Source organism: Schistocerca gregaria, chromosome 1, assembly GCF_023897955.1.
Source record: "Schistocerca gregaria isolate iqSchGreg1 chromosome 1, iqSchGreg1.2, whole genome shotgun sequence".
Lineage (NCBI taxonomy): Eukaryota > Metazoa > Arthropoda > Insecta > Orthoptera > Acrididae > Schistocerca > Schistocerca gregaria.
In genome coordinates, this window is record NC_064920.1 from 975649540 (window position 1) to 975663206 (window position 13667).

Sequence of the window (13667 nt, forward strand, 5' to 3'; positions counted from 1 at the left end):
TTCAATGCTCTGTCAAACTCTTCACGCAGTATCGTATCTCCCATTTCATCTTCATCTACATCCTCTTCCATTTCCATAATATTGTCCTCAAGTACATCGCCCTTGTATAGACCCTCTATATACTCCTTCCACCTTTCTGCTTTCCCTTCTTTGGTTAGAACTGGGTTTCCATCTGAGCTCTTAATATTCATACAAGTGGTCCTCTTTTCTCCAAAGGTCTCTTTAATTTTCCTGTAGGCAGTATCTATCTTACCCCTAGTGAGATAAGCCTCTACATCCTTACATTTGTCCTCTAACCATCCCTGCTTAGCCATTTTGCACTTCCTGTCGATCTCATTTTTGAGACGTTTGTATTCCTTTTTGCCTGCTTCATTTACTGCATTTTTATATTTTCTCCTTTCATCAAGTGTAATGTGATGCGAATACGTAGAAAGATAGGTCCCTTATCATTTAGCTACAAAATAGCAGGTCAGCAACTGGAAGCAGTTAATTCCATAAATTATCTGGGAGTACTCATTAGGAGTGATTTAAAATGGGATGATCATATAAAGTTGATCGTCGGTAAAGCAGATGCCAGACTGAGATTCATTGGAAGAATCCTAAGGAAATGCAATTTGACAACAAAGGAAGTAGGTTACAGTACGCTTGTTCGCCCAATGCTTGAATACTGCTCAGCAGTGTGGGATCCGCAACAGGTAGGGTTGATAGAAGAGATAGAGAAGATCCAACGGAGAGCAGCGCGCTTCGTTACAGGATCATTTAGTAATTGCGAAAGCGTTACGGAGATGATAGATAAACTCCAGTGGAAGACTCTGCAGGAGAGACGCTCAGTAGCTCGGTACGGGCTTTTGTTAAGTTTCGAGAACATACCTTCACCGAAGAGTTAAGCAGTATATTGCTCCCTCCTACGTATATCTCGCGAAGAGACCATGAGGATAAAATCAGAGAGATTAGAGCCCACACAGAAGCATACCGACAATCCTTCTTTCCACGTACAATACAAGACTGGAATAGAAGGGAGAACTGATAGAGGTACTCGGGGTACCCTCCGCCACACACCGTCAGGTGGCCTGCGGAGTATGGTTGTAGATGTAGAATTAAATTCAATATTTCTTCTGTTACCCAAGGATTTCTACTAGCCCTCGTCTTTTTACCTACTTGATCCTCTGCTGCCTTCACTACTTCATCCCTCAAAGCTACCCATTCTTCTTCTATTGTATTTCTTTCCCCCATTCCTGTCGATTGCTCCCTTATGCTCTCCTTGAAACTCCGTACAACCTCTGGTTCTTTTAGTTTATCCAGGTCCCATCTCCTTAAATTCCCACCTTTTTGCAGTTTTTTCAGTTTTAATCTACAGGTCATAACCAACAGATTGTGGTCAGAGTTCACATCTGCCCCTGGAAATGTCTTACAATTTAAAACCTGGTTCCTAAATCTCTGTCATACCATTATATAATCTATCTGAAACCTGTCAGTATCTCCAGGCTTCTTCCATGTATACAGCCTTCTTTTATGATTCTTGAACCAAGTGTTACCTATGATTAAGTTGTGCTCTGTGCAAAATTCTACCAGGCGGCTTCCTCTTTCTTTTCTTTGCCCCAGTCCATATTCACCTACTATGTTTCCTTCTCTCCCTTTTCCTACTACCGAATTCCAGTCACCCATGACTATTAAATTTTCGTCACCCTTCACTATCTGAATAATGTCTTTTATTTGATCATACATTTCTTCAATTTCTTCGTCATCTGCAGAGCTAGTTGGAATAAAAACTTGTACTTCTGTAGTAGGTGTGGGCTTCGTATCTATCTTGGCCACAATAATGCGTTCACTATGTTGTTTGTAGTAGCTTACCAGCATTCCTATTTTCCTATTCATTATTAAACCTACTCCTGCATTACCCCTATTTGAGTTTGTGTTTATAACCCTGTAGTCACCTGACCAGAAGTCTTGTTCCTCCTGCCACCAAACTTCACTAATTCCCACTATATCCAACTTTAACCTATCCATTTCCCTTTTTAAATTTTCTAGCCTACCTGCCTGATTAAGGGATCTGACATTCCACGCTCCGACCCGTAGAACACCAGTTTTCTTTCTCCTGATAACGACATCCTCTTGAGTAGTCCCCGCCCGGAGATCCGAATGGGGGACTATTTTACCTCCGGAATATTTTACCCAAGAGGATGCCATCATCATTTAATCATACAGTAAAGCTGCATGCCCTCGGGAAAAATTACGGCTGTAGCAAAGTAGAGAGGGTATAAAATGTAGACTGGCAATGGCAATAAAAGCATTTCTGAAGAAGAGAAACTTGTTTATTAATTTAAGTGTTAGGAAGTCTTTTCTTAAGGTGTTTATCTGGAAATTTGTGGCATAACTTGACTAAAAGAAGGAATCGGTTGACAGTACACACACTGAAACATCATGGGTCACCAGCTAAGTAGTGGGGAGAAGTTCAGGAGGTAAAAATGTACAAGGAGACCAAGAGATGAATACAGAAAGCAAGTTCAAAAGGATGTAGGTTGCAGCAGTTATTTAGATATGAAGAGATCTGCACTGGATAGATTATCATGGAGAGCTGCAGCAAACCAGTCTTTGAACTAAAGTCCATCACCGCCACCACCACCACAACAACAGCAGCAGCTACTGTTAAATTCTGCCCTTATTTGTTTCAGGTGTAAACAAGGCTCGGTGTTCTGTAAAAAAAATGAAATGATCGAATGGCATTGCTGCCCGGGAGGCCCCATCCAGGGAAGTTTGGCCATCAAGTGTGAGTCTTATTGCACTCAACGCCACACTGAGTGACTGATGTGCCAGTGATGAGGATGAAATGATGATGAGGACAACACAACGCCCAGTCTATGAGCAGAGAAAATCTCCAACGCACCCGGGAATTGGACCCGGGCCCACTGCATGGGAGGCAAGCATGTTATCATTCAGCTAAGAAGGCAGATAGTGTTCTGTAGATATATGTTTACAAAAGATTAAATTATCTATTAACACTTTCCACTATGCAAGTTCTTCCCCAGTGTTCTGTCTGTAACGTATCTCTAAATACTGTGATTTAGTCACTTGTTATGGTTCTACAGTATAACACTTTTCTTCTATGAGCTGTATTCAACTGGTCAGCATATTTTATTGTCACTTAAAAATAATGATGAGAAAAACCACCGACTGTTGCTGCTAAGTCGGTGCAGGTTGTTGGGTCTAAAACCAATTGTCAACAGCTGTTGCAATGTGTATTGTTGGTCAAAATTATCTGGAAGAACTTTAACATTAATATCTCAACAAATAGCGCTTCTCCAGTTAAGCCTGCTTGAACTTATTAAAACTGTATCTAGGTGCTTTGTGAAGTTTAATATACTTCCTGCTGCTAGATTGTAAACTGTCAGTACTAAAAGCTTGTAATTTTCCTGACAAATTAAAGTGACACAGCATTTAAAAACCTGTTAAATACAATAGGGTTAGTTTGAAATTCCTCCGACTACCCACTCTTCCTTTCTTTTTATTGGTTCTACAGTTGTACATTGGTATGTGTCCATAACTACAAATCTGTTTAGTTTTACAGATTTCCATGTGATGATTTGATACACACAAGGCTGTTAAAATTCCATCTGTAGTTTCATTTTCCTATATAGATATAAGAAGTTCATCCATTTATTTATAAGGCAACTGATATTTTGATGGAAGACACTAAATCCATTCTCTTTAAATCTTTGAATTTGTCCAAGTAGATGAGGGAGATCTACCCTATTCAGTCAAGATCTAAAATTCCATTGCCACCAGTATTATAAAATCCTCCAGTCATGGGAAAAGTAAAACTCTTGTACTATTTTCAAAAAAATACAATACTCCAAAAATAAGAAAACTATGTAGAACATTATTAAGTAAGAAACAACAAACTGAATTAGTGACCCAAATGAAATTGAGCCCATTGAAAACATCTCTGACAGAAACAATGAATTTTCAAATTTAATTCAATTCAATAATTACTTCTGCACAGTGACAGCACACATTGCACACAGTAATAAACAACATAATACAAATTCATTAGATTCACTAGTGCAGACACTGCATGCACCACCAACAGACATCTGTTTCCAAAGTGAAACCTCGAAGGAGATTACAAAATTCATGCAAATCACTAAGAAAATTTCTATCACAATAATGAAAATTTTTGCTGGCTTGATAGGATTTCCCTTAAGCTACCACTATCATTAAACAATGATTATGGGCATATTTCCTAGCAGATTTTTTAAATATGCCGCAGTAACACTCATCTACAAAATGGAATATAAACTAAAAAGGAACAAGTATTCTGTCAGTATATTCTGTGATCTTGCCAAAGTCTTTGATTACACTCATAAAATAAGTTAAATATATTTCCAAATTTCCCACCAATAGTCACCATGGACATTTCTTTCATGTTTATGTACAAAGGTGGTTGTGTACATAATGCGAAACTGTTTATCATTGCCATTGTGCTTCGTCAGGGGCCATGAAATCACATCTCGTACACAAACACAGTACACAAGAGCTAAGTTGTTGTGAATGCACAGTTGGCCATTTGCCTAATAGTGCAGCACAATGCCTCAGAACAGTCTCTCCATGGCAGACCATATCAAAATCATCACATTGCTGGGACAAAACATGAGACAAGTTGACACTGTGAATATTGTTCACATTAATCAATGTGTTACCTCCAGATTGAGGAAAAAGTTCCAAGAAACACGTTTAATAGTGGATCGACACAGCGAAGGCTGTTCACACAAAACTACAGCAGCTCAGGGCCCTATAAAGACATCGACCACTCTGCGCCATGAGTTTGAGAAGCCACAAGGGTTAACATAAGTACCCAAATTGTAAGCAACAGACTTCATGATGGGGGGTTGTACAGCAGAAGACCTCTCACAAGGGTGCTCATGCATGATGGTGTATTGGCGTAAAAGTCAAGCACCAGCACAATGGTCAGGGACGGTAGAGCAGACAGGGCTGTGAAGAAGATGTTAGCCAATAGTACGCTGACTGACCCCTCTCTAGGATGACACCGATACAGCAGCGGCCTCTAGGCAAAGAGAATGTAAGTGCCGCACCACCTGGCTACGGCCCAGTTGAAGGTGAGTCATTCTATGAGTTCTACAGCAGCGACTTAGGAACTGTATTGTTTCAATTGTAGTAGGAATTGTGTATACTGAAGAGATTTTCCTACATTGTCTGTTACCCACTGCTTGGCACACCATTGTGAATTCTCAAAACTGCCCGTCCCTACAAACACAGAGTTACGCTCGTGGCAAGAAAGGACACATTGTCATTTATCTTACTGTAAATTCATTAAGATGATTTTTTATTGTTGACTAGTGAACAGAGAAAGCAGGTTTCCTAAACAACCACATTTGACGAGTCAGTAGGACACAACATTGGCATCAAGGAAGTCAATGAATTCCATAGCGACAGACACCCCTGTTTCTCTGTTTTCCTTTTTTGTGGGCTTTTGTGTTTTGCTGGCACCTTAATTTTCTCTTATCTTCTCTTTGCAGAGGCGTTTACTTGCTTTAACAGTCTCTTATAGTGTTTTTGCTAATCAGGGTGGGTGGGTGTAGCGAAAATTTTCTTTGCTTTTGTACTTATTTTTCTTGCTTGCCTTGTCTGTTTATTGCCTTTGTATCTTCTGATATGAGAAACCCACCTATCCCACCCAATGATCAGATGCCACAGCTGCAAGCGTTAGAGGCAACGTAGCTAATGCAGATGTTTCAGTTTCAGAGTCAACAAATTGCATCTCTACTCAATATGATGCAGCAACTACTGGCCAATGCTGCAAACCTGCCAGAACAACCAACCACCCATATCGCAGCAGCCGGTGCCTTCTACATCTGGCTATGGGCTTCAGTAGGTGGATGTGTACCCTTCTGGTCCCTTTCCGGGGGATGTTTCAGCCACGTAACAAAAGAAAACTTAATCCTAATGAATCTGTATTTATTTGGATAAAAGGTAAAGGTGTATGTGAAGAAGTAAGATTTGTTGGTGATTGTGCTGTATGTTTTCATAAAGCATCAGCCACTAACCGGACAAGGGTACATCTAGAACCCGGGGCTCAAGGATGCAACAGTTTTGTTATGTAATCACTTTTCTCGCTTGGCGTTGGTGGCACGGCAGCGGGTACGCGCATACTCTAAAACACCTAGTATGCGCGTCTGGGATAATGTTCTGCTGGCCACCGCATAAACTCTAAGTCCCTTATCTAAGGTCAAAGTTTTCGCACGCTATATAAGCGAGCGCGCTCTCGCGCTATGCTCAGTCTGTGTCTTGCTGCTGCACAGGCAACTGCATTGAACGCCGCCAACATGCCTTACAGGAGATATCGACCTTGTCGTCGCACAACAGTTTACAAAAATATAGAAAACACTTAACTTACAACAACATCAGAAGACAAGAAAAACCGCATTCCAGTGAAGAGTGTTGCAGCCCACTGGAGGTGCTGTAGATTAATCTGCAGCACAGTAAAGGGGCCACTGCTGCCCTGAGCCACTGCCTGGGGGACAGAAAGTAGACGTGGCCCTGATACAAGAAACCTACTTTTATAAAGGGAACGTATTGGGCCTCGGTGGCACTGGAAGTAAGTTGATTTATGCTAGAAATCTAAGAAACTCCAGAACACGCATCTATTGAGAAATGGAATTCCTTTCATGTCAATGATGGATTTCTGTTCCAGGGACCTAGTGACTATCAGGATGTAGCAACATGAGGAAGGTGTGGCCTCAGCATACCTTCCTTACGAAGACAGCTCTCCTCCTCCTTTGGAGGTGAGGAGACTGACATAAGCTTGTCATCAGCAAGGTGATCAACTGTTGGTTGGATATGATGCCAATGCCCACAACCTAGTGTGGGGTAGCAAGGAAACCAACAGTAGACGTGAGTACCTTCTTGAATTTCTCTTGTCTAACAACTTGAAGGTCCCGAACAGAGGCAATGAACCTACATTTAGGAATAGCAGAAGGGAAGAAGTAATTGACATAACCTTTGGTTCCATGATGATGGGCAGCTACATCAAACAATATTATGTGGCGTTAGAGCCATCCTCATTGGACCACATATATACTAAATTTAAGGTTGAAGTGGGAATCAGACAGATCACTGCCTATAGGAATCTCAGGAAAACAGACTGGGAGACATATAGGAGGGACCTTGACTTAAGCTTATCAGAAATTAAAACCTCGATAAGGAATCCAGTAGAGTTTGAGGAAGTAGCACAGGCTGTTACTTCTGCCATAGTGACCTCATAGCAGGACAACTGCACAATCATCACGAAATGCACAAATATGAGTGTGCCTTGGTGGAACAATAACTTGGAAATGCAAAGAAAACAGGTACGGAGACTGTTTAACCTTGGGAGACATAAAGGACAATGGGAAAAATATCATGAGGCTCTTGTCAACTACAACCTTGGAATTAGACAAGCAATGGAGGTATCCTGGAAGGCATTCTGTGAGGAAGTGGAGAGCAGACTTCACAGAATCCTCACTACAGTACCAACTAATCCAGCTCTCCCGCAACAGGCAGGAGAGAATCTCATAAGAATCCTATGCAGGTTATTCAGGGTTAGCCTAGCAGTAGGAATCATTCCCAATGCCTGGAGGGCAGTGAAGGTTGTCTTTATTCCAAAGCCAGGGAGAATTAATCACACCAAGGCCAAGGATATGGGACCTATCAGGCTGTCCTCCTTCATTCTTAAAACATTGGAAAAACTGGTTAATGTATATGTTGGGGAGAGAAGACTAATTAGGGACCCCTCTAAACTCAAACTAACATGCATATCAACCAGGTAAATCATGTGAGACAGCTCTCCATCAACTCACTGGGAGGGTGGAGAAAGCACTTCACTTTCAAGAAATAGCTCACTGAGTCTTCCTGGACATCAAGGGGGCCTTCAGTAACACAACCTTCGATTCCATGGTTAGGGTAGCAGAGGTGCATGACCTAGGCATCACTATATGTAAGTGGACTAGTGCCATGCTTAGTGGAAGGAAGGTAGAGGCTACCATGATGAATGAAAAGATGGTAATTAACACCACTAGCGGTTGTCCACATAGATGAGTTTTGTCCCCTTTATTGTGGAATCTAGTGGTGAATGAACTCCTTGAGAAACTAAATTCCAGACAATGTTTTTGCCAAGGATATACAGATGACCTTGTCATACTAATACTTGGCAAATTTACTGACACATTTAGAAATATGGCACAAGGTACATTGGACATTGTGCAAGACTGGTGCATTAAACAGGATCTAAGGGTTAACCCTAAGAAAACTGTTGTGGTGCCATTCATGAAGAGGCACCTCCAACATTCAAATTGGAATCTAAAGCTCTTCAATGAAACTACCTGTGAAGGGGATAGTGGAATATCTTGGGGTAACCTTAGATTAGGAACTAACATGGACCTCTCACATTAAGAGCATCTGCTACAAGGTGAAAGGTACTCTAGTGAGTACCAGAAGGGCTGGTGATAAAAACTGGGGCCTAAGCACTAGAGATAAGCACTGAATATACACCACGGTGGTCATACCGAGGATTTCCTACGGGGCCGTAGTGTGGTGGAAGAAGGCAGAACAGCAGGTTGCAGCTAAGGAGCAGAGACTGGCCTGCTTAGCAACAACAGGCAGAATTAGCAGCACACCAACCGTTGGGATGGAAGCCATGCTGAACACCTTTGGGTGAAGATGGAGACAGCAGCTGGTGCATACAGACTCAAAACTGGTAAAAATTACAGCAGCTGGTGCATACAGACTCAAAACTGGTAAAAATTCGATATCACTATGTTCCACATCCAAAAGAACAACTTCAAATATTTACTGAAAATTGTGAAAAAAAATATAATATAAAATTCACTGTTTGAAGGAGTCTTACTATTTTTTGAGTTTTATCATGTCTAATCTTTCTCTTTGAGTGTGTGAAGTAGGTATATGGGGCACGAAAGAAGGCCTTTAAATATGTCTGCTTGTGTCTGTGTATGTGCGGATGGATATGTGTGTGTGTGTGTGTGTGTGTGTGTGTGTGCGGATGGATATGTGTGTGTGTGTGCGAGTGTACACCTGTCCTTTTTTTCCCCTAAGGGAAGTCTTTCCGCTCCCGGGATTGGAATGACTCCTTACCCTCTCCCTTAAAACCCACATCCTTTCATTTTTCCCTCTCCTTCCCTCCTTCCTGACGAAGCAACTGCCAGTTGCGAAAGCTCGTAATTCTGTGTGTGTGTTTGTGTGTTTTGTTCATGTGCCTGTCTGCCGGCGCTTTCCCGCTTGATAAGCCTTGGAATCTTTGTTTTTAATATATATATATATATATATAGGATTTGTTCAAAAGTAGTGTGTCACATTTTTTTTAATTTATTGCTCAGATAGGTTCAAAAACTTCCAATTCTTTGAAGTATGACCCTTCTGCATCAATATATTTTTGCTAGCACAATTTCCGAATAGTAAGCTATCTGCAGTCGAAGTAGTTTGCACACTGTCAACCAACTCAAGATGCCTTCCTCTGGGGTCCTATTTCAGCAAAAAAATCTGCCTTGGCCAGGTTGGAACTGTAGGGCGGCTGTGGCACCATTGTCAGACAGTTATAGCTCAGGTGGGCCATGAGAACAAAGTTGGTATGTGCCTGCATGTTCTCATAGTGCAGTTTCCATGAAACACTGAACTCCTTTCAGACGCATGTTACCCTGTTATTCACTCTCTAGAGCACTGCCTTGTAAAATTGAGCACTGATGCACAGACCAGGGGGTACAAATGCAATGTTCACATTCTCAAGAAAATTGGGATCATCTTCACAGAGTTGCTTGAGTTCTTCACACACATCCACTCGGCGCCACTTTTGCACGTTGGTCAAAGCTCTGGGCATAAGTCCTACGCAAATCTTCTGCATGGACAAGGCTTCTGATACAACCTCATGAAGAATCGTTTTCAGAAAGACAAATAATTCTGACATCAAATTAACACCATTTGACAGACTGTATTCAGTGACTGGCGCACTTAAGTCACATGGCTGTCTGTTTGCAACATTGACAGGTGTCCTGCATGGACCTTGTCAGCGAACTTCTCCTGATCTTCTCTAAACACCTTGTGCCACTTGTTCAAATGTGATCTGGAATGGCAATCATCCCTGAATGCTTCGTTAACCATTCCAAAAGCTTCCAGCAGTGTCTTCTTGAGCTACATGCAAAATTTTATCACACAGTGTTGCTCCAAAGTCTTCTCCATCTGAAGTTCGATGTGACCACTACATAAAGATTCACAGAAGAAGCTGTCCTAACCCTCCAAGATGGTGGAAGCAATTGAGAGACCTAGTGCCAAAAAGCTAAGGGTCTCCCTCACCATCCCCAACTGGTTCAACACTCTGCGACATATAGTCACATCACAAAAAAATGTGATGTATTACTTTCAGGACACACCCTATATTTATTTATATACCATATTTACTGAAAAACAGGTATATAAAAACAAGTGCATATTCAAATGCAGCACTGTGTCAAAATTTCAAGTCAACTGACATTACTTTTCAAGTTCTGTGAGCACAAACATACACAGGCTGAACTTTTTCCAAACATCCAAACATCTAGACTCAGAGATTGACAAGTCCCATTAGCTACATGGTAACTAGTAGTGTTCATTGCAAAGCTGCATGACAAGCAGTAAATTGCTATAAATGCAATTAGGGTATTTACATATGTAATGAAATACTATCTTTGAAAAATACAATTGTAGAAAATAAATAATAAGCTACCAATAGCAGACAAATAGCAGCTATACAATACAATTTGAGGAAGTAGTACCTTCTTTTATAATTTACTCAATTGAATGTTGGTGGCATAAGCACCAACAGCATTAAGCAGTACAGTGGTAGTTTATTGTTAATACAGTATACAGATTAAGTCTCTGTGATTTTTGTTAATGTATACCTTGGTCCATACCGCATCCCTGACATTTCTTCTTTATGGGATCTATGGAACAAGATGAATGTGTGAGTGACTAAATGAATGAATATACATAGATTAACTTCCTCTGCAGTTTTGTATTCCCACCCCCATACCATTCTTCTGCTCCCACATCAGTCTCTCACAGCCTTGTCATTTACCTACTCTTCTGTAACTCATCCATATATTCCTTGGCCTACCTCCTTCTCTTATTGCAGGTCCCCATCCTCACATTGCACTATTTTTCTGGGTTTCACTCAGCAACACTATACCTTAACCCCTGCCTCGCTATGTGCCCTACAGCCACCTACATGTTCCGCACTGGCACTATCTCACCTAATCTTCTTATGTTTCTTCCAATACCCGTCTGAGGCCTCTTATAAATTCCAACCTTCCACTCCAGCCACAATGAGAAATGGTCTACTGGAATACTCTCTTTCAAATTCTGAAGGTGGCAGGGGTAAAATACAGGGAGCAAAAGGCTATTTACATTTTTTACAGAAACCAGATGGCACTTATAAGAGTTGAGGGACATGAAAGGGAAGCAGTGGTTGGGAAGGGAGTGAGACAGGGTTGTAGCCTCTCCCCGATGTTATTCAATCTGTATATTGAGCAAGCAGTGAAGGAAACAAAAGAAAAATTCAGAGTAGGTATTAAAATCTATGGAGAAGAAATAAAAATTTGAGGTTCGCCGAGGACATTGCAATTCTGTCAGAGACAGCAAAGGACTTGGAAGAGAAGTTGAAAGGAGAATATAAGATGAACACCAACAAAAGCAAAACGAGGATAATGGAATGTAGTCAAATTAAGTCGGGTGATGCTGAGGGAATTAGATTAGGAAATGAGACACTTAAACTAGTAAAGGAGTTTTGCTATTTGGGGAGCAAAATAACTGATGATGGTCGAAGTAGAGAGGATATAAAATGTAGACTGGCAACGGCAAGGAAAGCATTTCTGAAGAAAGAAATTTGTTAACATCGAGTATAGATTTAAGTGTCAGGATGCCGTTTCTGAAAGTATTTGTATGGAGTGTAGCCATGTATGAGAGTGAAACAAGGATGATAACTAGTTTGGACAAGAAGAGAATAGAAGTTTTTGAAATGTGATGCTGCAGAAGAATGCTGACAATTAGATGGGCAGATCACTACTGAGGAAGTATTGAATAGAATTGGGGAGAAGAGGAGTTTGTGGCACAACTTGACCAGAAGAAGGGATCAGTTGGTAGGACGTTTTGAGGCATCAAGGGATCACCAATTTAGTATTGGAGAGCAGCGTGGAGGGTAAAAATAATAGAGGAAGACCAAGAGATGAATACACTAAGCAGATTCAGAAGGATGTAGGTTGCGGTAGGTACTGGGAACTGAAGAAGCTTGCACAGGATAGAGTAGCATGGAGAGCTGCATCAAACCAGTCTCAGGACTGAAGACCACAACAACCACAACATGGATAAATTTGACCTGCACATTTTGATAACACTTGATGAGGTATGTTACATGTTGCAGCAGCAAATAAGTCGCATATGGCAAGTTTCAACTGTAAATACAGAAATATATGACACATAATCAGTTCATATTTACTAAATGTACAACAAATATCCAACAAAAAGCAATTTTACATTATACAATTCAATGCTTATGTGTCATACCATACACCACCTCATGCGTTAAATTTATCTGTGAGAGGGTGTAACTAACCATCTCCACCATTATTTTTCTCTCTGTTTTGACAACAGCCCTGTGAAAATAATTCTGTTCTCTGATTTTCAACTTTTATTACCAACTTTCTGAGTTAGTATAAGCTGCGTGTTTTTTGTGCATTTAGTATTTTTGTGTTAACTTGGTATCAAACTCTCTTTTATTGCAAGATAATACATAATTGTAGTGACTTAACCAACTGTATAGTAAATAATGTCACTGGAGAAAGTGTACCTTATACCACTGCCATCTGGCCTTAACATGTGTGGAAGGTACCACATCAGACCTGTAACTAAAGAATGTGGATCTCTCGTCTTCATCCCAAAATAAACTCCTGGGCGGTATGAACCCCAATATCTATCTGGAACCTCAAGACCAGACTTGGCAACAATCTGGAACACAGAATTTTTAGGTTTAGTGGCATGCAATGACACAAGTATAAGAAAAACAGATTCTGGTGGAAATGAAACAAATGAATTAGAAAACTTCAACATACTTTCGTGTCATCATATGGAGTATTAACACGAGTCTCAAGATAGCCCATGTAACCAATACAACCAGCAACTGCTAAACAAACAACTGTAACAGCTTTCCAAACAAATGGCATGCCTCTAGACTTCTTGGAGTTGTCTTCCGCTGCTTTCTTTTTGCCAGGCTTCTGGTGTGTACTTTCTACTGATAAAGGTTTACGTTGTCGTGCCATAGTCTGTACTGCAATTAATATGCGATGGAATTCTGGAACAAAAGAAAATTTTATATATTCTCTGTTATTTTTGCTATATTGCTATGGACATCACAACTAACAAAATATAATAGATTGTCAATGAATTTAATACAAAAATAGAATCAGTAAGAAGGACAAAATGTGTTAGGATTATACTGATAAGAATTTAAAATACTGGAAAATCATGTAGTGGATTTCTTAGCAATTGTTGCCATAAAACTTTTCAGACTTTTGGGAATGGTAATGAGTGCTGTAAAGTACAATATTTGAAAGTAACTCTTGAATTATACAAAC

The 13667-nt window shown here is 40.5% G+C and overlaps 1 protein-coding gene across 7 annotated transcripts in view; it reads right to left on the minus strand.

Moving 5' to 3' along the window:
* Window positions 1-13667, minus strand: part of LOC126277063 (mannosyl-oligosaccharide glucosidase) — a 357092-nt gene that overhangs the window by 17948 nt on the left and 325477 nt on the right. For all 7 annotated transcript variants that reach the window (XM_049977330.1, XM_049977332.1, XM_049977331.1 and 4 more), the window contains 2 exons: window positions 13146-13384; window positions 12884-13041 (listed from right to left, as the gene is read on the minus strand). In XM_049977330.1, the coding sequence (XP_049833287.1) occupies window positions 12884-13041; window positions 13146-13352 (365 nt within the window). In that variant the 5' untranslated portion in view covers window positions 13353-13384. The remainder of the gene's footprint in view (window positions 1-12883; window positions 13042-13145; window positions 13385-13667) is intronic.